The sequence below is a fragment of the Embiotoca jacksoni genome, unplaced genomic scaffold (assembly GCF_022577435.1).
Source record: "Embiotoca jacksoni isolate LCO1_2020_lvr unplaced genomic scaffold, fEmbJac1.0.p SCAF_17, whole genome shotgun sequence".
Lineage (NCBI taxonomy): Eukaryota > Metazoa > Chordata > Actinopteri > Embiotocidae > Embiotoca > Embiotoca jacksoni.
The window spans coordinates 11023088-11047697 of NW_027185307.1; the positions used below are offsets into that span (position 1 = coordinate 11023088).

The window sequence follows — 24610 nt, forward strand, 5'->3', positions numbered from 1 at the left end:
AATCTTGCTAAACATAGTGAGCAGGATGTAACCCAGTCTTGCTATGTATTTAATTGCAATTAAAGATGAATGTTGGGTTTCCCTAAATGACAAAGAGAAGTCTGGATATATATTCCACATGTCGCCACATGTCCTCGACTACACCACTGCTTTCCTTCACCTCACCACAACTGTAATTGCAGATTTTAAGAGCTGGCCATGATCCAGTGCTGATCTAATGTGCACCGACAGATGAGCAGTGCCCCCCCTCCCCAATCCATCCGTCCCCAGGCTTAATCCACCTACACTATGATATACTGAACTACCCCAAAACTGAAGTGTTTACGATGGCTGAACATTAAAAGAGGTGAGAGCAGGGATATTGGACCGGCATCAATAGGGCGTACTCAGCTACTGAAAATGAAATATATGTCAGGGGAAGGTATTAGCAGTCCGGCCAAAACCACAAACATCAAAGAGAGAAACAGAAAAAAGGAGAAAACAGAAAATAGAGAGATGCTTACAGGAAGGCTGGAGTGAAGAGGAAAAAGATACAGAGGATCAGGTGGGAAAAAAAAAGCAAGCAGCACACCCACAGCTTCTTTAATGCAGAGTCATCACTAAACAAGTACAGCTAGTTTTGCCCTCAGTTTTCTGATGAGCTTGTTTTGACTCAGTGAATGATTGGAGGGGAGCGTGGCGTGACGTGAATTGTGAGACTTTGTTTCGACAACGCATTGCTGCCTGTTATTGTGGTATTTCACCACTTGACCACATCTCTTTGGCCCCAAAAATAAATAAAAAAGTTGAGCTGTTTATTAAGATAAGATATGTCAAGATGGATTGTAGCTGCAGATGTTTTGTCTTTCTACCACTGAACTTGCATCTTTAAAACAGTCTCAATTGACGACACTGCAGGAGGTGTGACTCCTGTGGGCGTAATCAATCATCAGCTATATGCTGCGATGTATGATAAAATAGCGGCAGCCATATCTGAGGCAGTATGCTTGAAGCACAGACCCTCAGCCTGTGCACTTAATCATACAGCTAGAGATGAATGCTGCACTATACATCTTCATTCTGATACAGAAGTGAAGATAAATCCATATGTATCTCCCCAAGACCTTTAAAGATGCCTCACACAAACACACACACAGTTATGCAAATACACACACACACACACACACACACACACACACACACACACACACACACACACATGCAGCAGCAGCCTCAGCTAATGGGGCAGATCTTGATGCATCTGCATCTCCTATGTCTCATCAAGGACGGATGAAAAACATCCTCCAACAGTTTGTCTCCCCTCCCCTCCCCTCCCCTCTCCTGTTCTCTCTCTCTCTCTCTCTGCCTCCTGCCCAAGCGTCCTTGCAGTCGCCACATTCTCCTCAACAAACCACACGTCTGGATTCAAGTTTCAACAGCAGCTTCTCTAGTTGCAAGCAAACTCAGGGGTATGAAAATGTCAAGAGCAGCTCTTGGTAGGTCACGGTTTAAGTGTATACAATATATTAGACTTCCAGGAGAAGATACAAGTGGACTGGTCAAGCAGATAATTCTTAAGTATTCTCCTGAATTCTCAATAAAAGCAAGAAATACCTTCTAATCTCCATCCATCTCAAAATATTTCAATAACACACTGTTAGTCTGACTGTACACAAGCCACTGTATATTGTAGCACCTGAGCACCTGCTCAGAGCTGCTGGATTTCCACTTCTCTTAAAAATCACTCCGGTGTTTTAGTATAGCTCTTTGATGAATTGAGGGCTTTATGAGAAACACATTAGCAAAAATGGTTACAATTTTGAAGAGGTTTTAATATCACAATGCAATGGGAAGACATATTTCACCAGACCACTTGTTGAATGTCAAACTGTAAAGTGTAAAGCTGGACTTCTGTTCAAAATCAAAAGTCCTCCAGCCCATGATGAGATATAGAAGTGATGTTGCTTGAGTCATGTTCCCAGACTTCACAAAATATCCTACAAAGCCACAGAAGACAATATCCTGCAGTTTTCCTTCCACCCTCACTGAATGCAGGGGTACAGATGTGCAGCAAGCTAAATACACCTCTAGTAAAGGAAATGTGAAAACAGTGCTGACAGATTATGATTGTGATACAATCCATAAATCAAAGATAGGATGTACCATAAATGAAAACTTAGACCATAGGTATTGTATAAATCACTGAAGTAACAATGAAACAGAATTTACAAAAATATGAACTCGGTGTCACATTGTCCCTTATGCCAGAAAGAAACAAAAAAGTTTTCTTTTGAAGTGAAACCCACCCCTAGTAAATGGATTCAATGTACTTTTAAAAATGAAATGCCTGGCATAACTGGTCATTTCTAAAAACTAATAAAACGTGTTGTTTTTTTGTTGTCTTCGCAGCATATAATCTGGGTTAAAGTTTAAAAGGGTGTAAAATATGCACTGAACTGAATTCCCACAATCCACCATGGGTAAACATTTGAAAATGAGAGGACCTGCGTTGAGTGATGAGCTTGCACATATCAAAGCAGCAAACAGTTCCAACCGAACATGCAGCTACAGTCATCACACAGAGGAGGGAGAGCGAGCAGCTGAACCAGCTGTGACTCAGAATGTCCTGAAATGAGTCAGTCAACCAACGACGGTTCCCCTGAGAAACACGTGAGAAAAAACAGCCACCGACGGTAGAGTGGAACCCCCAAATGATGAAACTATAAGGAGTGAGTGAGTCTTGTTTGCTTTAAATCAAGCTGGTGAGCAGAAAATCCCAGAAAAGGAGGCAGATTTTATGATAGATAATAGTGAGATTTAAAAAGGGAAATTATTTCTAAAAATGGGTAACAAGAAAACCATCAACTGCTCTCTTAAAATACAGAGTCAGTATGTTTATCTAATATATTTGTGTACATCTTCATTAGTAAGACAATATTGGCTGGTCGGCGCCTGCTCCTCTCACCTCAGACCGCAGTAATGCTTCAGTGTGGTGATGCACATTCTTTGGACGACTATGTACTGTCATTATTGGGTTGTTTTGATTACAAGTCAGGGAAAACATCCTCATGTAGTATGTTTAGCCAATTAAAATATATGTTGTTTATTGAATTTCGTTGCTGAATTAATAATTTGCTGAATGTCACCGAATTCTGCACGTATGATTGATTATATAAAAATTAAGTCTTTAAATCTGCATTTCTGCACTTGAGATAGCATTTCTAGACGTTTAAGGAATTTTTTTGTTTGATTAGAGGGCAAGATGGTGGTTAGTGAAGTTTACTTTAGACATCTTTAATTTGGATAAACTGGAGGTAGCAATAATTTGGTAGAACCTTCTCTGTATTTACACTGATTGTGGTTGAAGGTCATGAGGAGTGGAAGAGTTGCTTAGTTTTCACAGGGACCGGTTCAGCGAAAGGCTCCATGAAAACGGGAGTTACCGTGGATTTACAAACACACACACACACACACACACACACACACACACACACACACACACACACACACACACACACACATTTAAAGAGTCAACAAATATCAAGACTAGTTACATTTTCTGAATTCCGTCAAAATATCAACCATCACACTTGGAGAAGCCACAGTTTCATGAGGACAAGAAATTATGGGAAAAACAGAGAAGACGCAGACAGCTCTTCAGTCAGTAGATGTGCTAAGAAGGGGGATGATACAGCTAAATGGGATCTATTACATTTTAAAAGGAGAGTATTATTCTGAAGTTAATGTACATAAAAGACAAAACACACAGGGCTGCACCTAACATCCATCCATATATAGCTATTTGGTAAAGGGGCGGGGTTGAAGGCTATCTCAGCTGACTTTGGGCGAAGGCGGGGACTTCCTGGACAGGTCGCCAGTCCACCACAGGGCCAACACAGAAAGACAGGTAACCGTTCGCACCTACAGCCGATTTAGAACGGCCAATTAACCAAACATGCATGTTTAAGTACTGTGGGAGGAAGCCGGAGCATCCCAAAGAAAAATGACGCAGGCACAGGGAGAACATGCAGATTCAGAAACCTTCTTGCCGCTGAACCTAACACTTATTCACAATGATCAAGATACAAAACCGGTTATTTGACTAATTGTTTCAGACTCATGTAGATTGTTTACATCATCATTGAAACAAATCTAAATCACACTTATAATTCAAAGCACATGCACAAGGAGCTAAATAACTACGTGCAACAGAAAACGTGGAATAAGAAGAAAAAGACATAACTGGACGCGTACAATTAAAGCTTGTATTAAAAGAAACATAAAAAGAAACACCAAATGAAAAGTGGGCTGGATCAAAACCAGTAACTGTACATAAAAGCAGGGCAGAGTCATTAAAGTGTTTTAATTGGTGATTTAAGTATAGCCCATAATCCTTATGAGGGTGAGAAAAGGGCACAAACTCAAGTTGATTATGTGACAGAGTGTTTTATGTGGCTCCTTGGTATTGAGTTTTAATTCAAGGGAGAGCCTATTACACCGATTAAAGCCATATGAGCATATCAGCTACACAGGCCGTCACCTCACCTTGCAAATGCAGAGGAGCTTTCAGATACAGTACAAATACTGTACACAAATATACCGTGTTGCCGTGACAATACTGACTGAAACAAACAGATTATACACTTATTTTACTTTAGACAAAGAGAGGAATGAGAGAGTAGGAACGAATATGAATAGACAGACTGATAAAGAAAAGAGCTGGGAACAGACAAAGAGAGACAATAAACAGGAGAATGAAGCTGAACACTGTGTCAAACTGTGTGTCACCCACTGTGTTGTCTTGACGGATTAAATAAAGGAACAGTCCCGAGGGAGATATTGATCATGTCCACCCCATTTCCTCAAACGGAGCCTGTCAAGCTAAGCTCCAAAACACATACACAGACTCACACACACATATACTGGATCCAGTGAAGGAGAAAATTAGAATCAATGGCTGCCTAAAATAAACCCAAGAGGTCTTTAAGATGAGGCAAAACATTCCCCTGCCCCACCCTGAGCACTCATCTGTTGGCACTCTTTCAACTACTACTAGCCTCAACATCAGGTCCACAGACCATTGAGTCTCTCTGTTTTACACATGTACGGAGGTTTATCAGATTAAGTCCATCTCATAAATTAGAGTTCTTGTGGTTTGGGGTCAAAGATGCAGGAGGTCCATATTTAATTGAGCAACTGGAGCTCTGGACTGCAGGGAAAGCTCAATGCTAAATGTATTTTGGTGTGTGTTTGTCCCGGTTTCTGTGCAGAGCTGATGACATATTACTAACAGGTCTTACTGTCATTGATGATGTCATGTAATGTAAACAGATTACCTCTGATGCTAACAAAGCTCAGCTGATGTAGTTTGAGAGCCTCCATGGGAAATAAAGCACACACTAGCTAATTAGTCCACGAACTGAGGCATTTAGTAAACCCTGTTAAGGACAATGCTTCATAATCTTTTTAAATCATGCAACACATAATTCAAACTTAAAGCTAGTTTAGTTGGAAGGATTACTAGTTTCAGATAGTTTGCTTCTCTTTGGATCCACATCACTATGCACAGTTGCTGCTACTGCAGGGCTCCGAAAAAAATATTTCTACATAACTTTAATTTGACTAACTTTGAAAGCCGAAAGTGGAACTTTTATATGTTCATGAAATTATATACTTTTTCGAATACATATAATAATGGCCCACTAAGATTATTTCAATCTCTTTAAAAAATGTAACGTGAGATGAATTCATGAAACAATTTTTTCCTTACAGGTTATTTGCTGATCACAAAAATCCAAAACAGCTTGATACATCTATATGTAAAGTGTTTGTTTTCCTTCCTCATAAAAGACCAAAGTCCTCCCCTTCTTATTACCATTCAGCATTAGCCAGCATTTTGAAATGCTTGGTGGATGATGGCAGAAAATACACCTCAGTGGAAGAGGAAGACGAGCGGAACAGAAACAAAACATTACCTGCATACAGAGTGAGGCTTAAAGAACTCAACACTGCACCGGCTACACAAAATGAAGAGGATTCAACTTCCGTAATGAGCCAGATTGCACTTTGTACAGGGTGTACCGCCTGTCTCCCTGCTCCTCTCTGACACACTGTAATCCCACAGAGGATCTTTCACTCTCTTCCAATCTGAACTCCCACAAAGACAGACCCTCTCTGGAGCTGTGGGTAACTGAATGGGTCAGAGCACTTGAGCCTCGCAGCTTGACACCCAACAGGACAAACCCTCCTAATCAACACTGCTATAGTGGAAGTTCAGTCTCATCCAAAATGAAACAGGAGACGAGGCCCATGGGATGAATGAGAGGCTTTTTGTAAGATAAATTAGTCTTGTGTCTCTCGGCCCGGGCGTAATGAGGAGCCGTGGCAGGGCGACAAAAGTGTGGCAATTATTTAGACAAAGGAAGTTTCCCTGCCGTCTTACGAGGTATCACTCACTCCCCCTGAACAGCTCATCCAACCTTGGCCTCCATCTCAACAAAACATGGCCACAGCTAATGAGTATCTACAGAGGTAAGAAGGGGGATGAGGAAGAGGGAAGACAGGGGAATTGAGAAGGATATACTACTGAATGGGAAAAGGGGAGGAAGGAACAAACCCTGAGATTAAATAGATGAGACAATCACAGAGGGATAGGAAAGAAGAAGCAGGATAACACCATCTTCCTGTTGCTACCAACTATTTTCCTCTGACTCAGAAAAGCACTTGACATTTGGCCAGCAGCAGAAGTAATCACTACAGACCTGGCCAAATCAAAAAGTTATAGTTCCGTCGATTGCTTTCAGTCCATCTTAGTCTTCCTTCAGATAACTTCAGAGTTTATCTTAGTAGAAATATACCAGGTTTATGTAGAGGACGACGAGGCTGAACAGTGAGCCGTTCACCTCCCTTTTACCCTCACTGAACAAAGGCTCAGATGCTACATGCAGGCGCTCTGGACATCCACATCCACGTAAGCAAGGTTATTGAGGAGAAACCTATCTACTCAGTCAGCTGGAAACGCTAAAGCGGTGTATGAACTATGAAAGCGACCGTGCCACAAGTGGCTGGGGTGGATTATTTTTCACTATCTCATCAGCCAATCCTGTGGGCTCAGCAGCTCCGGAGGATGGCGGCGCTGTGCAGCTTCGGATTTGTCACACTCAGGGGAAATCAGAATCTTCCTCCATCAGACGGCGTAAATCACCGTCTGTTAGGGACATTTTGCTCAGGAGAATGAGCTAACACACAAGCACACACATACTGACGTCCCTGGAGATACGTATTTTTGTTTTTTCAAGCAACATCACTAAAGTTGTCTTGCTCGATAGATCATCAGCCCCGACCTTAAAGTGTTACAGAAGTGACAAGCCCAGTGCAGGTGTATTGATTCTTCTTCAAAACTTCAAAACCCAGCAAACAAGAGTGCCACCCACATTAATTAGACCTGATTTAACATATGCAGCATAAATCCAGTGTTATGCAGCCTTATTCATGGACCAGTAGCCCTCGTTAGGACCAAAGTCTGCTCCTAACTTCATTAGAGAGGTTCTATTTAAGGTTTAAGGTGTGCATTTAGGGCAAGGGATGAATTGGTCCTAATAAGGATAGCTGCACAAACTTTGTGTATGTGTGTGTGTGTAAACGGAGAGAAACAGCATATGCGTAAGCACACCCATGTATAATTGGCTGTGGTCAGGGGGGCTATATTTCTGTCTGCAAATTAAGTTTAATTATATTTATATCATCTACTAAGAGTCATATTAAAAAGTAATTAGAAATCACAGAGTCTGTGGAAGCTGCACAGCCCTGAACACAAGAAAGCAAATTAAAGCAGAACTGTCCCGATCAGAAGTCAGCAAGGAAAGTCAGTGTGTTTCCACATACATTGCAAAACACCAAGGGCAGTAGAGAGGGGATGCTTACTTTGTCATTCGAGATGTGGGTCAGTGTCATGTCAATATTTTTTTTGAAAACATGATAACAACGTGAAATAAGCATTTCCTATTGCAGATCATTTACACTTTGACCTTTATATTTCTGCTCAGCTTGCTTTCCCATCACAGAGAAGAGAATGACATTATTAAAACATCAACTGCATAAATGTCAGGTCACAACAATCAGACAGCGGCTCTGATCAAACAGGAGAATCTAAATACTACAGTGCTCTCCAGACATAGCAAGCAGTCGGGGAAGATATCAAATAATGTGTGAGAATAAAGAAAAATCTTTGCATGAAAACATTATGTGCAGGTTTGCTCCTCCTTTTCTAAAAAAAAATTAAAAAAAAAAAAAAAAAAAGTAAGCCAAGCAGTATAATGTTACCCGGGCCATAAAATGTGATGACTCGCAACATTATGCTGGTATTACACCTGCCAATATGGCTACAGATAAAAGGTCAGAGGGATTTGCCTTTCCTGCATGCTGTTCACAAACACAAACACTCCTGACGAGACCAGTACATACGCACACAGCACTTCCACGTCAAAAACAATCCACATCAACATGACTCAGACAAATAACCCACACCAATAACGTAACACAGCTAATCCCCACGAAAAAGAGAACAACAGCCAAGAGGACACAACAACAGCTAGACGGAAATGAACTCCATCAAGACCCACTTCTCTGGCTGCTGCACAAAAATACATTCATGCAAAAGATTGAGGGAGGCGATTACCCACGTAAAGCTGTTTCATTGCTAAAAGACTTCTGTGTGTGTGTGTGTGTGTGTGTGTGTGTGTGTGTGTGTGTGTGTGTGTGTGTGTGTGTGTGTGTGTGTGTGTGTGTGTGTGTGTGTGGTTACTACATCCCCGCAGCTTTGGGACTGTTTAATGTTAAAAACATCACATGTTAACATAGGACTCAACAGTGGATTATGGCACAGAATAAACACCTTCGACACAATGGAGCTATTCAACCACCCCCAAAGCTGCGCTTGACTGGTTATACAATTTCTGGATTTTTCCCCAACAGTCATTAGTCATTAGTTCACTAGTCTGGGATACAAAAACAACACAAAAGCTAATACACCGGTCTTTTCACATTCTGCAGCAGTCTATTTGCTATATTTGGAGAGGAAACTTTTAATAAATGTACCTTTAAACTGAAATCTGAGCAGTCGCTGAAAGGATATGACCTCAGGCCTCAAAGTCTATGTTCGAAGGTTGTTCTGTTCCCTTTTAGTTCTGCTTAATTGAGGAGATGGCAGCGCAGCCCAAAGGGACTGTCCTGCAAAGAAGGGCAATATCCTCTGACTGCTTGTGCTTTGAAATCCAATTACACCAATCTATCGATCCTCATGAATAAAGAGCCGTTTGGGCTGAACAGAATCTGACTGTCCGTTATCTTGGCTCAAAAATAATACATTTTTGAGCTTGTCCACTTGTCTATAAAGCTGGCTGTGTGTGTGTGTGTGTGTGTGTGTGTGTGTGTGTGTGTGTGTGTGTGTGTGTGTGTGTGTGTGTGTGTGTGTGTGTCATCTCCAGACAGAGAGCCAAGAGGATAAATATGGGAGGAAATAGAGGTCGCTCTATGACATCGTCTGCCACTTTCTCTCAAAAGGACCCTGGCCTCCCACTGTGACTCCTGCGCTCTGTACCTTCTGCTTGCCACATCGACTGTAGATAAAAGAGACAACTGACAAAAACAAAAAGAAAGAAAGAATCCAAAGCTTTAGGATAAATTACATATTTGACCGATTGGTCAAATCTGCAAAAAAAAACATTCTCTCTCTCAAAGCAGCTTGTAAGTGTTCTGATTCAGAACAGTGTTACACAAAAAACAACTGCACGTGGTTAAAGTCGAACAAGATCTATGTCTGTTGTTACTGCTAAGCCTCACTAGTCTGAACCCAACCTCATTACAAAAGCATTCACAACTTTACAGACTAAATAAAACTACTGATGCAAAACATCCCTGTTCTGCTATTCAGGTACAATTGTTAGGGGACGAAAGCTGCACTCTTTAGTCAGGAATTACTCCGCACAAATAAAGAGAGAACAATTACAATGGAGAGGGAACAACTTCACAAATAATTGAGAATTATCCACACCGCATTGCCTGGTTTTCAAATCCTTTACAGCTTTATTCAACACTCACAAGGAAGCTGAAATAATGGAGAGCCTCATCTTTCAATTGGAAGGATGGACTTGTCACAGCTACATTTGAAATGAGTTTTGGAGTAAGCATTACAGGTACAGTAATTGGACTATCCACACAAAGACTTGCCAAACACTTTTACAAAGTGGATTCTTCTTAAAATTGCAAATTACTGCTAGAGTCATTATCGGCTGGAACTCCAGCCATCTTCTCAATGCTCACACAGAAACACTGATGGATTGCTGTTTCTTTCTATAATAATTTACCTCTATGTTTCCCTTGAGAGTGAATGTGTTGTTTGTTAAGTAGTCCCTCGCCTGTGCTCCCCTGAGCCTCCTGCTGCCCCTCTAATTGGCAGAATTATACTGTCACCCTTCAGTAGCTTCAGTAGTTCCAAAATATTAATTTTCACATCATTATGGCAGAAAACATTACACAGTGCATGAAAGCTAATGATCTACAGGTAAATAAAAATGTGAACTATTCAAGGTTTAGGGGTAAAAACACAGTGTGTGCACACACTAGAACAACCACAAGTGTCATTACTGTCATTAACAGTCACTTTGTTCAAGTGTTTATAAGCTGTGGTGCTGAAATGGAAGCAGCTAAATGTAAGTCAGCCATCGTCAATTTTATTACAGCTTTTGTTTACCTACAATAATTTCCAGAATGTTAATTGCTCAATAAAAACAGTAAACGGTAATAGCTGAAAGAAGTCTGAATGGAGTGTGCTGATATATCAATGAATCACAGAATGTGGTGGCCCACACTGAAGAGGTTTAATCAGGAAAAATAAATGAAAACATCAGCATAAGTGCTCCAAAGATGTGCAGGGCCTTCAGAATGCAGTAAAAATGTAAACTAGAATCAAAATAAATTAATTTCTTATAGAGTTTGATGGTTGAGACTTAACACACGCTTGGATGTTTTTAAGGACAGTAATGAAGACCTCAGATCAAATAAAAAGAATAGAAAATCCAGTCCTCACAAGGCAAGTCTTTACCTTAACCAGACTACTTTTGATGAAATACAGCAGTGTCCTCAGCATAAAGTAATAAACTAGCCTATAGCCTAAAATACCTCGGCATTTACTTACGTCGACAGTAAAATAAGACTAAAGCTGGTACCATACCAGCTCTACTTTACTCGTTTTTGGTATCAGATACAACATAAAACTGCCATGATGTCATCTTCAAAATCAACAACAACAACTTTTATTATTGCCTCAGCTCGCTTACAAACTCTACAAAGGGAATACAAAAAGTAGTTCCAGCTACACCATCCACAGAGAGTGGGAAACAAATAAAAAAATAAAAAAGTAGAGTGGAGTCAGAACTGTCAGTACAAAAGGAGCCAAAGAATAAACCTGCGAGGCTGAGGCAACATCTGACATCACTACCGGCCACTGAACATTTGGATTTGTAGAACAGACAATCTCACTGTTCATAACACTGTACTGTCTTGTCAGCACATCGACTCTAAAACTCAACAGTGTTTTGGTATGTTGTACATCAATAATACACCACATACTGTAATAATAAAATAAAATCCCTCACGCAGTCTTAAAAGCTCTAAAGTGCAGAGACATCATAAACTATCTGCATTAAAAGTTTAGGTGAACTGAAGGACAGCACAGATTGCCCCCTGACTCAGCTAACAGCTATCTGTATCATTTTATTTACATATTTATTACATTTGAGTATGTATGAGACAGAAGATAATCAGTTAAGTGTTTCAACATTTCTTATTATTCAGCATGGGGGGGGGGGAATTAAAATGGAACATTTAAATTGCCAGCTGAGGCGTAAACCATCCCATGAATCCTTCGCTGAGGTAATTTACAACTCTACAGGGTTGACTTCATCCGAGGAGAAAAAAACAAACAAATGTCAGCCATGCATGGAAGAGAAAAACGCACAGGGAGAGAGCTACCTGCTGAAACACTCAGCTAACATCTGCTGTGAGCAAGCGTTCACATTTCTACTCATATACTATAAACTGTGAAACATTCTGCATTTAAATCGAAAGGCAAGTGAGGCTTCCGTCTTTGGCAGCACTCAAAGACATGTTTTGATCTCTCTTAAGTAGCCGAATTTTATGAAACTAAAGTATGCAACGGCCGTCACACAAGTACTCTGGCTTTTGTCAGATGGAAAAGAAAAAAGTAACTCATGCACAACACAGTTCACAAGAGGGAGACCAAGGACATGTTGCTACGCCTAAGGTGAAATAAAGTAACAGTATTTAGTAGGAAGAAGCACTTGTTACTGCCTCATGTACTCAAATGAATCTCAAGCATTTTAATGTACAAGTCCATTGATCTCTTGGTTGAAGCTAAAGTTAAAATATAAAAAATTAAGCAGGCAAACAACACTAACTATTTCACACAAGAAGATTACAAAGCATGAGTAGTACTACTTAGCTGATGAAAACAGTTGTATAATGTCCTCTGTGGCTGTGAAGGAGCTCTGTCAAGTAGAATGGGAGGCAGAGCCTTCAGTTTTCAGGCTCGTCTCCTGTGGAACCAGCTCCCAGTTTGTGTTCGAGGGGCAGAAACCCTCTCTAGCTTTAAGATTAGACTCAAAACGTTCCCTTTTGATAAAGCCTATAGTTAGGGCTGGCTCGGGTAGACCTGAACCAACCCTTAGTTATGCTGTCATAGGCCGAGGCTGCTGGGGGGCCTCGTTACACGCTGAGCTTCTTTTCTTTCCTCCTTCTCTTTAACTGACTTATACCTCACCAGCTCGCGTAGTTTCTCTGCTCTGCGCTTGTCGTCTCCACCAACAGTTCTTCTCTTGTATCTCTATGCTGTCCTTTTCTCTCTCTGCTCTCCTCTCACCCCAACCGGTCGAGGCAGATGGCCGCCCACCTCTGAGCCTGGTTCTGTCGGAGGTTTCTTCCTGTTAAGAGGGAGTTTTTTTCTTCCCGCTGTTGGAGGTTTTTCTCCCTTAAAGAGGAGTTTTTTTTTCCCTCCTAGCTTATGTGGGAATTGTTGAATTGTTGGGTTTCTCTGTATAATATTGTAAAGTCTTGCTGTAAGGACTTTAATGTGTTAAGTGCCATGAAATAACCTGTGTTGTGATTTGGCGCTATATCAATAAAATTGAATTGAATTGAATTGAATTGAATTGAATTGAATTGAATTGAATTGAATTGAATTGAATTGAATTGAATTGAATTGAATTGAATTATTAATTTTAAACAGAGATGCCAGCTTGGGACACACAACCTTTAAGAATGTGGGCATTTACCTCACAGGAGGAGTCTAATGAAAGGCACTATTTAATTTTGGAGCTTTGGTTTTTACTATTTGATTAAGATTTTACAAACAAAAAACAAGGTCAGCTTATAAAGTATGAATGAAGTATTGAAGTTTTCACCATATTGACCAAGGATAACATTAAAGGGCTCCTTCCACAGCACTGTACAAATCAATATAATATTCTAACATTCTGAGAGTGGTTATTGGGATTAGTTTTTTAAGGCAGGATTTTTACTTGCAATCTGTTTTATTATAATTTCTTTTTAGGTGAAAGATCTGATTGCAGAGGTAAAACAAATGGTGGTGTTAGTGGGAGTTTTAGGAGGAAAAAAATCACAATCTACTTTTAAAAAACAAATAAAATGTAAACCAGATGGGTAATCATGTAACAAACATGCAGTTTTAACAGTTAAACCAACGTAATTTGTCTGTCAGTTTACATCTAATTTCTATTTGGAAACTTTGCTTTAAAAAAAAAGTTACCAGGTCATAAAAAACTCCAATAAGGCTAGAAACAGATTCTTTTATGAAGAGCTTGATATCGGTCTGTGATTACAGCAACATTATTCTGCTTATCATCTTGCAGTAAGTACCAGTAATAACAGCCTGAGAGGCATAAATTATTTTTGATCCTACATGACAGCTTGTGGGGAAACATTTTACAACCTAGTAATTTGGGAATACACCATCGTTGCTTTGAAACAGGTTCTGAGAAAATAAAGTGAGTTTGAAGGAGCGCAGACCAACGGCAGCGTTCCGGTCTATGAAGCAACTCTGTAATGCTCCTCAGAGTACTGCTAAGATGTTTAGTGCTCTAAAGCAGCCTAATCACTCGTGACATCCACTCAGGAACAATAAACCACTGAGAATCTCTGTTCAAGTCTGAAGAAAGACATCAAACCTCCCCCCCAAAATAGCTGATGCTGAGGCCTACGAGGTGGTCAAAGGAGGAATATTTGTGTTTTAAAAAATTTCAGGGAACAACCACATTTAAAACGCAGTTGTGACATTTAGTACTCTGGAACATTAATACCAAAACTTCCCCCTGTATTGCAGTCCGGCTGAAACAACACAACACTGATCTGAGCCCACGTTAGATGGCCAGCCCCCCGGAAGCCTGTCACAGGCAGACTGAATCCCTCCTGACTGGGAGGGAGTGTTGGACAGGAGGTGAGGAGTTGAGCCGAACCAGCACTTGTCGCATGTTAAGTAAGAAGCTGTGACACCAGCGCAAAGCACCGAGGCCCGAAAACAATGACCCCCCCCCCCCACACAGACCTGACAGTCTGCAAGCAGAAAACATGTTTTAGCCTAAGACAGTGGCATAAATAAACAATGACATAACGGCAGCTGAAAATTTCAGCTTTGATTAAGAAACATGTTTTTCATATTTCAATCAGATGCTGCAACAACAGACTTCAAGTGCAATCTCTGGTCTGTAAAAAGGTAATGTGGAAATGGAAAGGAAAGCCCAAACAATAAACTCTTTATGCACATGAATGCCGGACTGTCTTTCTGAATCTTGACTTCAAATACATGGGGACGTCATATTAATTATCACAGGATAGACATTCATCTTGTGGATTGTTTCTTGCCCAAATAATTATTGAAACATAAATCACCTTAGAGTAAAGCCATTATTTTTCACCAACTGGTGTCGCCCCCTGTTATTTAGCTTAAAGCTCCGCCCCCTTAGTTACTGTTGTCATGCTTGTCAAGCTTGCCACTGTAGCACAGCACATGTGCAGGTTACGTTGATAACAGGGACTGGCTACCAGGGTTGTAGGATACTGTAGAATGGATAGATTTACACAATCAGAATAGAGACCCTGCAGACTGTAAACATAGTGCGCTTTGGTATAAATAAGGGAATGATTTCAGATGCACATGAATTGGTTAAAATCGCCATCTGCAGCTGGCTTTGAAAAGTTGAAATGTTTCCAGCTGATTCGATCCAAAGCAAGAACGCTGTAAAAGGGGTCTTACATTTGCACATGTATTCTCATGTGTTATAATACCAGCATCCTAGGGTGAATATTCCAGTCCCTAACATGGAGTTTTCTCACATAACCTGCATACTCTTAAAATAATGTAGTTTGATGATGACATGCCCCTTGCCTTAAGAAATTTAACAAAGTTGCAGCTTCCATCATAGCAGATGAGCACACAGTTTTATGCTTACAGATTTGTATTTTCTTTTTCTTTTTTTTTGTGGAGAGGCTTGAAAAAGACACCACCCTCACTCTTTCTACAAGCCCATCCACACCACTTTGGCTTCTCGGGAAATACAAAGCTCGCCATACCTGCTGTGCCTGGTTACAGTTGCTAAGCTATAATTGAACAATCACTGTTTACGATCCTATTTTCTACGTAATAACATGGTTGTAAAGGAGTGAGTGTGTGTGAGATTGAAGAATGTAGATTTGAACCTTGTAGACTCTAAACATGGGAAATGTCTTTGCCAGCTGAGCCAGCTGTTCACCACTATATCTGTTCATTTCTGCTCACGGGCAATTGACATCTCTCCTTGTCAGCTCTTCTCAAAATGACACTGTCAAGAGTGTAAAAATACTCGAAAAAGCGCGAGCAGGAGAATCCCATCTCACCTCAGCCTCTCCTCCTCCTTTTTTCGCAGCTTCATGTCCCGCTGGACCACTTTCAAGACGTGCTCGGCCTCGTCGTCCGTTAGGCCCGACAGGTCCAGCTTGCGGCCCATTTTTCTCGCCCTCGCCACGCTGAGCTGCTGCTGCTGGTCAAAGAGGGAAGGAGGAGGAGAGGCTCTGTTGCTCTGGGGGTCGAGGTGGGGAAAACCCTGGAGGAGGAGAAATGGAAAAATAAAAATGTGTTTGTGGAATCAGTTTACTCCTTTAGAGCGGAACATTAATATGCCTCACACCTGTCTCTATGTCGGAAAGGAATTCAGTCATTTATAACTTTAATCAACCTCTATTTGCTGTGGAATTAAACAATCAATAGGTGTGTGGCAGCATATTAAGTAATGATCAATGTCATATTTGCACAACAAGACTATTAGAACATAAAGGTCCACTGAAAAGGTTCTCTTCTCTTGCCATGCAATGTATTCTGCCAAGTTTGCTTTGTGACTAGTTGCCCGCCTGCAGGATGAGCCTCCATCTCTGAGCAGCTGAAAATGGAATGAGAGTAGTTCCTGGAAAGATTTGTGTTTCCATCAAATAATGTGTTGAAAAGTAAGTTGAGCTCGTGAAAAATGTTAACCCAAACAACTTATGCTGCCTTTATCAAAGTAAATATATTCCAAATGTTCTGATAACATTTCTTTGGTACCTTTCTATGGAATGAAACAGCAGCTACCATTAAAATGTGATCTGCATGTACACTCAGTTGCCAATTCATGATGTACACCTGACACAAATTTTAATAAAATCTGTCTGATACAGTTCTGTAATAAACAATGGTTAAAATGTTTAATCTTTTGCTGAAAGCAGTTTTAAAGTCTAACATTTTCTGCTCAAATATCAAGCGGTCTGTGTGAGACTGAATGTTTTGAGCTCAATGCTAATGCCATAATGATAGTGACACTGCTATGCTGATGTTGAGCACTTACAATGATCTAAGATCAGCATGTTAGCGAGTTAACATGCTGATGATGCTTAGCAGCTTAACTGTCATATTTACCATTATTCACCATATCAAGTTTAGTGTGTTTACATGTTAACATTTTTTCAATTAGTATGAAAGACAAATTACAATGCAATACAGCGATGCAGTTTTTGGAGACGTCGACTCAAAAAACAATCGGTTACAAATCGAAAATTACTGCACATAAGTATGTGTAGGTAAGCAACTACTTGGAAAACAAATTAGAGAGGAAGTTTTGCATAATGGAATAATCTTCAACAGCTTCACAAATGGCAAGTCTATAGGCCTACAGTAGTTTTACTCTCCAGACCAGAAACATTCAAAACACACCTTTGTATCTATTTGCCGTGTGATAAGATTGTACTTTTGCATAGAACATGCAAAGCAGGGTGGTAAGCTGTGAAGAGCCTTTTCTGTCAATCGTCAACAAACACAAACATTGTAGTTAAACAAAAACAGGTCATGTTTTTGCCTAGGGACCCATAACAGTGGGCCTGTGTTGTACTGTAAACACACTGTATTACACACACATATTCAAATCTAATATACAGCTACAGCCTATTGTGCATTTGGCGTTATTTGATTTTGTGTCGACTTTTGGATCACATTTTAATAAGTGTGTACGGTAAATGCTTTCCTATACTCTGAGGTCAGAACAGGCCAGACAGAGAGGAAGAAGTGAAAAAGGGATAATGGGGAGGTGAGATAGAGGGGCCGGCCATAAAAATAAAGCAGGGACGACAGGAGGAAAAGAGAGGTAAAGACAGATGGGGGGATGGACAGGACAAGGTCCATTAACGACAAGGTCTAAACAAGACGGGAGAGCACTAGCTGTGGAGAGAGCAATGATGACTCAGAAGGCCAGACAATTATGTCCGTTCTATTATTGGGCCAATAGCTTCATCGACAGACCATTTCTCCTCTTGCTCAGCTTATTAGTCATTCCTCCGGTTCATTTGAGGGCCTGTCTCATGACAGACTGTTGTTCAACTTTGTTGAATATTAAGTTTCAATAACACAAAACCGAACTGAGCTCACGATCTTTGGTTTGTTAAACCCATAACTCGTACTTTTACTTCATGTAGAATATATTTGTAACTGTGATATTCAGCTCCGGTTATTCCAAAACACTTTCTAATATTTTCACGGTAAAATAAACTTTAGATCATTTGCTGAAAATTGAAGAGTAGTTTTCATTTTGATGAAACCAGCGGGAAAGTTTTATTTCACCCTTACTCAAATCTCCCTCTGATGTGTTCATGAGTCATTTGAATCAGTAGGAACATAATACATTATCAACGAGGGCAAACTCAACAACACAGATACACACACTCGTTCGCACATGAAAAGTGCGAGAACGAGGTCTTTTCACATTCTCAGCGATGGTGGGAAAAAAAAGCTGCAAAATCTCTCAGTCTCAGAAATGTGGTATCACAGAGTGTAAATACAGCCCGTCACAATACCATTCAGAAACACTCCCCATTCAGTCGCAGTGAAAAGAGACCTTGTCCTTCACCTCTGCGAAAGTTTTCGAGTCTAACAGAATCATGTTTTACAGACAAAATGTTAACAAACACTCAGACACATGTGGATGATACATGTGCCAGCTTGTGCCCACAATGTACACCAAAAATATTACATGACTGCCAGGAACCTTAAGTCCTTTGATCTTTGAAAATAAGTATAAACCTGTCATAGTCCCATTTTCTTGCCCTGGGTGGGTTCGTTTATCTGCTTTTAACACATTTAATAGATCCTGTACATCGCAATGGATGGCGATGGATTTGTTTATATAACCTGAGCCAGAACCGGCACACCTTCATGCTAAAGCTGCAAACAGCACATCACAGTAAAACATGCGACATCATATGCATCCTTGGTGGACCCCGCCAGTCAGCTGGGATTGGCACCAGTACCCCAGTGATCATGTTCAGGATAAAGCAGGTATACATAATGGAGAGAAGGAGCCTATTTGACCTCCCGTTACCATTTCATCAAAGCAACAACAACAAAATTATACAAAAATATGAAGTGACGCCAAACTGAAACCTCACATTCTTCTAAAGACAGTATTTACTGAACAGGTTCACGTTTCAACAAAAAAACACGAGCATCCACCAACATATCCGATTAGATCCATTAACAGAAAATAGAAGGACGTCACGCATCATTTGATTAACAAAACCAAAATGTTAAAAGTAGAACTTTTAAAGAGGGTCATGCAGGATTCATTCCCCCGGATACTAGTTTTATGCTAAACTGCACAGCTGCAGGATGCAGTCTTACTCTTGAAATGAGACTAAATAATCCTCCATCCTTCCCACAATCTTGAACGTTTCATTTTAACACTCATAATAACATTAGTCTCAAATTCCATCATTAAGTGAATGACCGTCTCATGTCCTGTCCTGTCCTATCCTATCCGATCCAATCCAATCCGATTCGATTCAATCTGATTAGGTCCTATCCTAACCTATCCAATCCTGTCCAATTCAATCCTATCTGATCTCGTCCTATCCTGTGGTGTTCAGTCCTGTCCGGTCCTGGCCTGTTCTATCCTTTCCAATCCTGTTAAATCCAATCTGAATCGATCCCACCCTTTCCTGTCCTGTCCTATCTGGTCCTATCCTTTGATTTTATAACTGATACAAATAACATTTAAACACATTTTACATCCAACTAAATGCTACCTAAATGTCTTGTCTAATGACTCTTTTAACACAGTTTTGACCTTAACTGTCAAAAAGCAGGTAAACAAAACAGAACATTTTCACACCTGCAGGTTTGACTGTCTTGATGTCAACGGTGCATCAAACTCTACTTACTGGTAAAACCCATCAAAGAAAGTAATCTTATTTTATATTCAAAGATCTGCAACCCAACACATGGAGTGAAGAATATTCTCACTCCTTAAATCAGCAGCTGGAATATCAAGCCATCGGCTCTGAACTAAATCACAACAGAAACAGTGGCAGTCTTACATATTTCTCCTCAATCCTTGTTACTCTCCTTAATGTCTAGAGATGAATGCACCATGACTGTATGGCCATTACTGTATGGCCACAAGGGAAGGCAATTATTGTGGCCTTCTTTTTGCAGTGAGTGGTGTCAAGGACAGGGATGGAGCATCATTTATATAGTATAGTTGTTTTTAGGGAAAGATCAAGAATATGTTTAAAGTACTGAACCAATTTTACACTTAGAAGCTTGTGAACAGGTCTTATGTAGTCGTGCTACTTGTGTGAAAAACTGTGCATAAAGGCTTTTGTGGCTTATTGTGGGAGCTGCATGAAATCTAAACTGCCTCAGTCAATGTCAATTGAGTCCGCATCTGTTGAACTTTGACTTCTGTTGACACTCCTGGCTATAGAGTATTTTTAGATGCTACTGGCATAACACACCTGAATCTGTCCAGTCTGATGAACTGAGTCGAGTTGCACTATGTGTAATGTAGGTGCCAAGTCTCCATATAAAGAATGATCACTCTCAGTCAAATACTTTGTACGTGTTCACATTCTTGGGCCATAAAGCTGATTTCAACAGAGCACAAAGTTGTAGATATGCAAATATGTTGCTTCAAAGAAACTACAAATTCTAAAACATGAATGCTTCACACATATCTTTAATCTGACATCACAGAAGATCTATACAATCAGCCTGGTTTCAAGGGGGACACCCAATATTAGTGTCACCACTTAAGCGCCTGAATAAATGTGAAATATGATAGTCAGATCTTTTCTACTGTTCCTGAATTATTGTGTTGACTAATGGCCAAAAAAACTTGTTTTTGTAGAACATTATGATGTCACAGTGAAGTTGACCTTTGACATTTTGGATATAAAACGCTATCACTTGACTATGGCCACAAACACGATAAAACTTTTGACCTTTGATTAACAAATTCTAATCAGTCCATCCTTGTGTCCAAGTGAACGTTTGTGCCAAATCTGAACAAATTTCCTCGTGGCATTCCTAAGATATCGCTTTCACAGGAAAGAGAGGGATGGACAACTCAAAAACAGAATGCCTTTGACCACAGCTGTAACCAGTACAGAGGCGTCTTAATACACGTTTGGTCACTATTGTCAAATTGTGACTGGCACTACAATAAAGTGTACCAGTGTAATATTGTCAGATTACTAGAGCAACAAGTTCATTCTGACACACTCAGTACAGAGACGGGAAGAGAATGACTTGAGAGGGAAAATAGGTCACACTGATGCATCTCTTCGGAGAAAGAATAGAACCCTGTATTTTCCTCAAAGGACACATCATGCACATCAATCAACCACGTCTTTAATGAAACTGAGGACACACTGATACTAAATCACTAAAGCACACTTAAAACCGAGGCATCCTACACCGTGCTGCAAAGCACTTGGCTCTGCTGCTGTCTATCACCTTGGAGAGTCAGCAGAGGATGAGCGTGCTGAGGACAAGGCCCTGTTGGGGCGCTAAAAGGGCAGGTGCAGCCGAGCGCTAAATGAACTGCTTGTTTTAGACACTCTCCATTGGATCAGCTTTTTGTCACAGCCGGAGGGAAGGAGATCGAGAACAACTTGGTTGAAATTACTATTTGGACTGAAGGTGAATACACTGGACTGACTTTGCGGATCTGCATTTGGTCACTGTGAGTGATGCTTTTACGTGTGGGAAATATGTGCTGGAAGATGTCTGACATTGTGCTTGAAAATAAAGAACAGCTCACCGCAAATACTTTAAAAGCTTTGTTTTTGTGTGCAATGGCCTTTCTTTGTCTCTTTGGCCATTTGTCATCTTACAGACACAAGACAGCAGAAACGAATGTGTTCAAGGTGTTTTTGCGACCCAGCATATGGCCACTATCTGTCAAGATGACATCAAGAGTTGCCAACAGAGAGGAAACAGAAGCAACAAGATGTTATTGGACTATAGTTCAGTTTAAGGAATGGATGCAGTACACTGCATGTGAACTAAAAATGTATATTCCTTCAACTGCTTCAAGGTCTTACTAAGTGTAAAGCAAGAAGCAAAGGACATAGTGTGAACAGACCTGTCGTTAGTTATGAATTTATGAGAATACAACCGTGAAAAATATTCACACGTAAAATCCTCAAGGGAAGAGCATGAAAAACACCATTATCATCTGCAGATAAATTGGGGAAATTATAAGATTACAGATTAGATTGCATTACCCAATATTGTGTCTATGAACATTAAATGCAATAAATACCATGAACTGACATCACTTTTTCTACATAGTTAAATACTCCTCATTACAAACTTGCTTTGGTAACATTGAATGGGGAGAAATTATCTGTATGACATACTGTCACTAAACGTACACACCTTATCTTAAACACATGGGAAGTACTAAATCACAGGGAGAGAGAGTTTAAAAGGTCATTAAGATGATGTCATTGACTATTGTAAAAATAATCCAGGATCTTGGCAAGTTTTGGCGCCAATCGTCCCATGTTCACGCTTAGTCCCACTCAGAGAGCACTGTATTTGTATACTATAGCTTTATATCCTTTCTACTTCTGTCATTTGGGAAACAGACCTTTGTTTACAGAGGCTATACTAACATGTCACAGTGGAAAAAACCCTAAAATTAACGATGGCTGAATTCCATTTACCCGCTTCAGTTTCAGAGTCTAGACATTGTGCATGCTGCCTCTGTCAAAATGTCATGGCTTTCTGGGACACTAAAGCAGAATGTGAATCAGAATGCCTGTGAAAATTATAATGCTATTTTGTAGTGTATGATGTCCTAGAAATGTGTCACTAAAGAGTAAATACAATCCAATCATTATGCAAAAAGCTGAAAAACTTCACCTACTTTGCACCTGAAGTTGTTTTACAACAGCCTTGCATATGAGTTACAGCCAATTTTGGTGGAAAATATTGAAAATGCATCCCAGTCACAGTAAACAAAAATTCCAAGCCAATACTGTGGATAAGAATATTGCCAGCTGAAATGAAGGTTGTGCCACAAATCTTCTACCCAAATATTAACGGTGGGAGCACAATAATCCTCACCAGAAGCTCAGTATGAAGAAGAGCCCTTAATCATTTGTCATTGTCTGACATCTACCTGCCGTGTCACATCCATCACTACCTGGCCAATTACCGCACTGCATAGCAAGAGAGGAGGGAGGCTGGCAAGGTGAGAGTGCTGCGGCTACATCTGTGAAGATGCACACTCACACATACTCCGCACATACATGCAATTTGACCTGAAGTATTCAAATACAAACAGATGCTGATTGAATCTGCCTGAAAGGTGTGCATGTGACTTGAGAACTAAGATGGGCTCCTGATTCTTCATTGTCCTTGAGTGAATTACTCAGAATAGCAGACTAATTCATTCAGTATGTGGGTGAATGGGTCCCCCCAGAATGTCAACAGGTGACAGTCAGCTGCACAAAACAAAACAAATAACGCATAATGTGCACTGAGCCGACCTGCACACCCACTCACAGGGGCTGCCAAGAAAGGATTTTGAGCCTGCATTCTCGAGGGTTAAAGTTTTGTTTTTTTTCTGTTGCAATGACTGAGACAAAACGTGACTTTATTTTCAATGGCTTCTACTCATTAAACCACAGCGTCTCAGTTTTTTTTGTTTTTTTGATATTTAAAAAGATGAGTCACATCCTGCACCTCCTGGACCTGGTTCTGCTTTTCTTTTCAGCACTCTGGACTGTGATACAGATTCACCTGATGTGTTTGCCTTTGCGTGCAGAAAATCGCCGCATTCTTCTCATTTAAAACCAGCACCTGACGTTCAGACTGCCACGCTAGCTGTGACTATAATAACATCTGTGCAAAATCTGCTTTAGCATCTACACTGATTCAGGCAGCATTTTCACACTGAGGTATGCGAGCACGCGCCGAGCCTGTAAATTACACATCGAAAGCAGACACCTGACACTGAGGCTCATGTCTCACTTCATTATTTCAAACGCTCATTATAACAGGCACACGTTCATCCCTTCCCACTGAGTACATTTGGAGAATCACTTACACAGGATCAGAGGGAGCCGAATGACCGCCAGTCACAGTCTCTTTCACGTTATTCCAGATATGACACCCAAAAAAAAGACGCGGAGGGATGCGCTTCAGCAATTGGAAACTTCCGCGACACCTGTCTGTCTTCCAGATACTTTTTTTTTTTCCACGCCTGCCCCTCGGATAGTCGCCTTATTATTTTTTTTCCCCCCAAAGCAGCGGACGAATGCACGGCTGAATGGGTGGTCACGAGGTTTGTATTACACGGAGGAGGGAGGGCGCGCGGCGAGCGAGGTGAGGGATTGGCACCCAACCTTGATGCTTCCTGTGTTAACGGTGACAGCGCGGTGTCACACTCAAGAATGGGGCTTTGAGGGACGTTTCGGGGTTGGAGATCAAAGCTAGTCGACTGTGTTTCCGTGCTTGACTGATCTCAAATCCCCCTCTCGTTTTTTGTTTTTTTTCCTGCTGGCACCTGGGCATACTGCGCTCTAATTTGGCACTGCTGCTCCTGCAGGAGGAGGAAGAGTAAGGGGAGGGGAGGGGAGGGGGAGGTGGAGGAGGAGGAGGAACTATGTTGGCTGACTGATTCATTCACAAAGCCATTCACTGAGCAATTAATCTTGCAGCGAGATAAAACATCCAATTTAATCTAGCAGC

At 40.7% G+C, this 24610-nt stretch overlaps 1 protein-coding gene across 4 annotated transcripts in view; it reads right to left on the bottom strand.

Moving 5' to 3' along the window:
* Positions 1-24140, bottom strand: part of myripb (myosin VIIA and Rab interacting protein b) — a 107995-nt gene extending 83855 nt beyond the window's left edge. For 3 of the 4 annotated variants that reach the window (XM_069151593.1, XM_069151592.1, XM_069151594.1), the window contains exons 1-2: positions 23967-24139; positions 15946-16151 (exon numbers count right to left, since the gene is read on the bottom strand). In XM_069151593.1, the coding sequence (XP_069007694.1) occupies positions 15946-16055 (110 nt within the window). In that variant the 5' untranslated portion in view covers positions 16056-16151; positions 23967-24139. Of the gene's footprint in view, positions 1-15945; positions 16152-23966 lie in introns of all 4 variants that reach the window. The other variant, XM_069151591.1, reaches the window with a different exon arrangement.
* Positions 24141-24610: the final 470 nt, after the last annotated feature.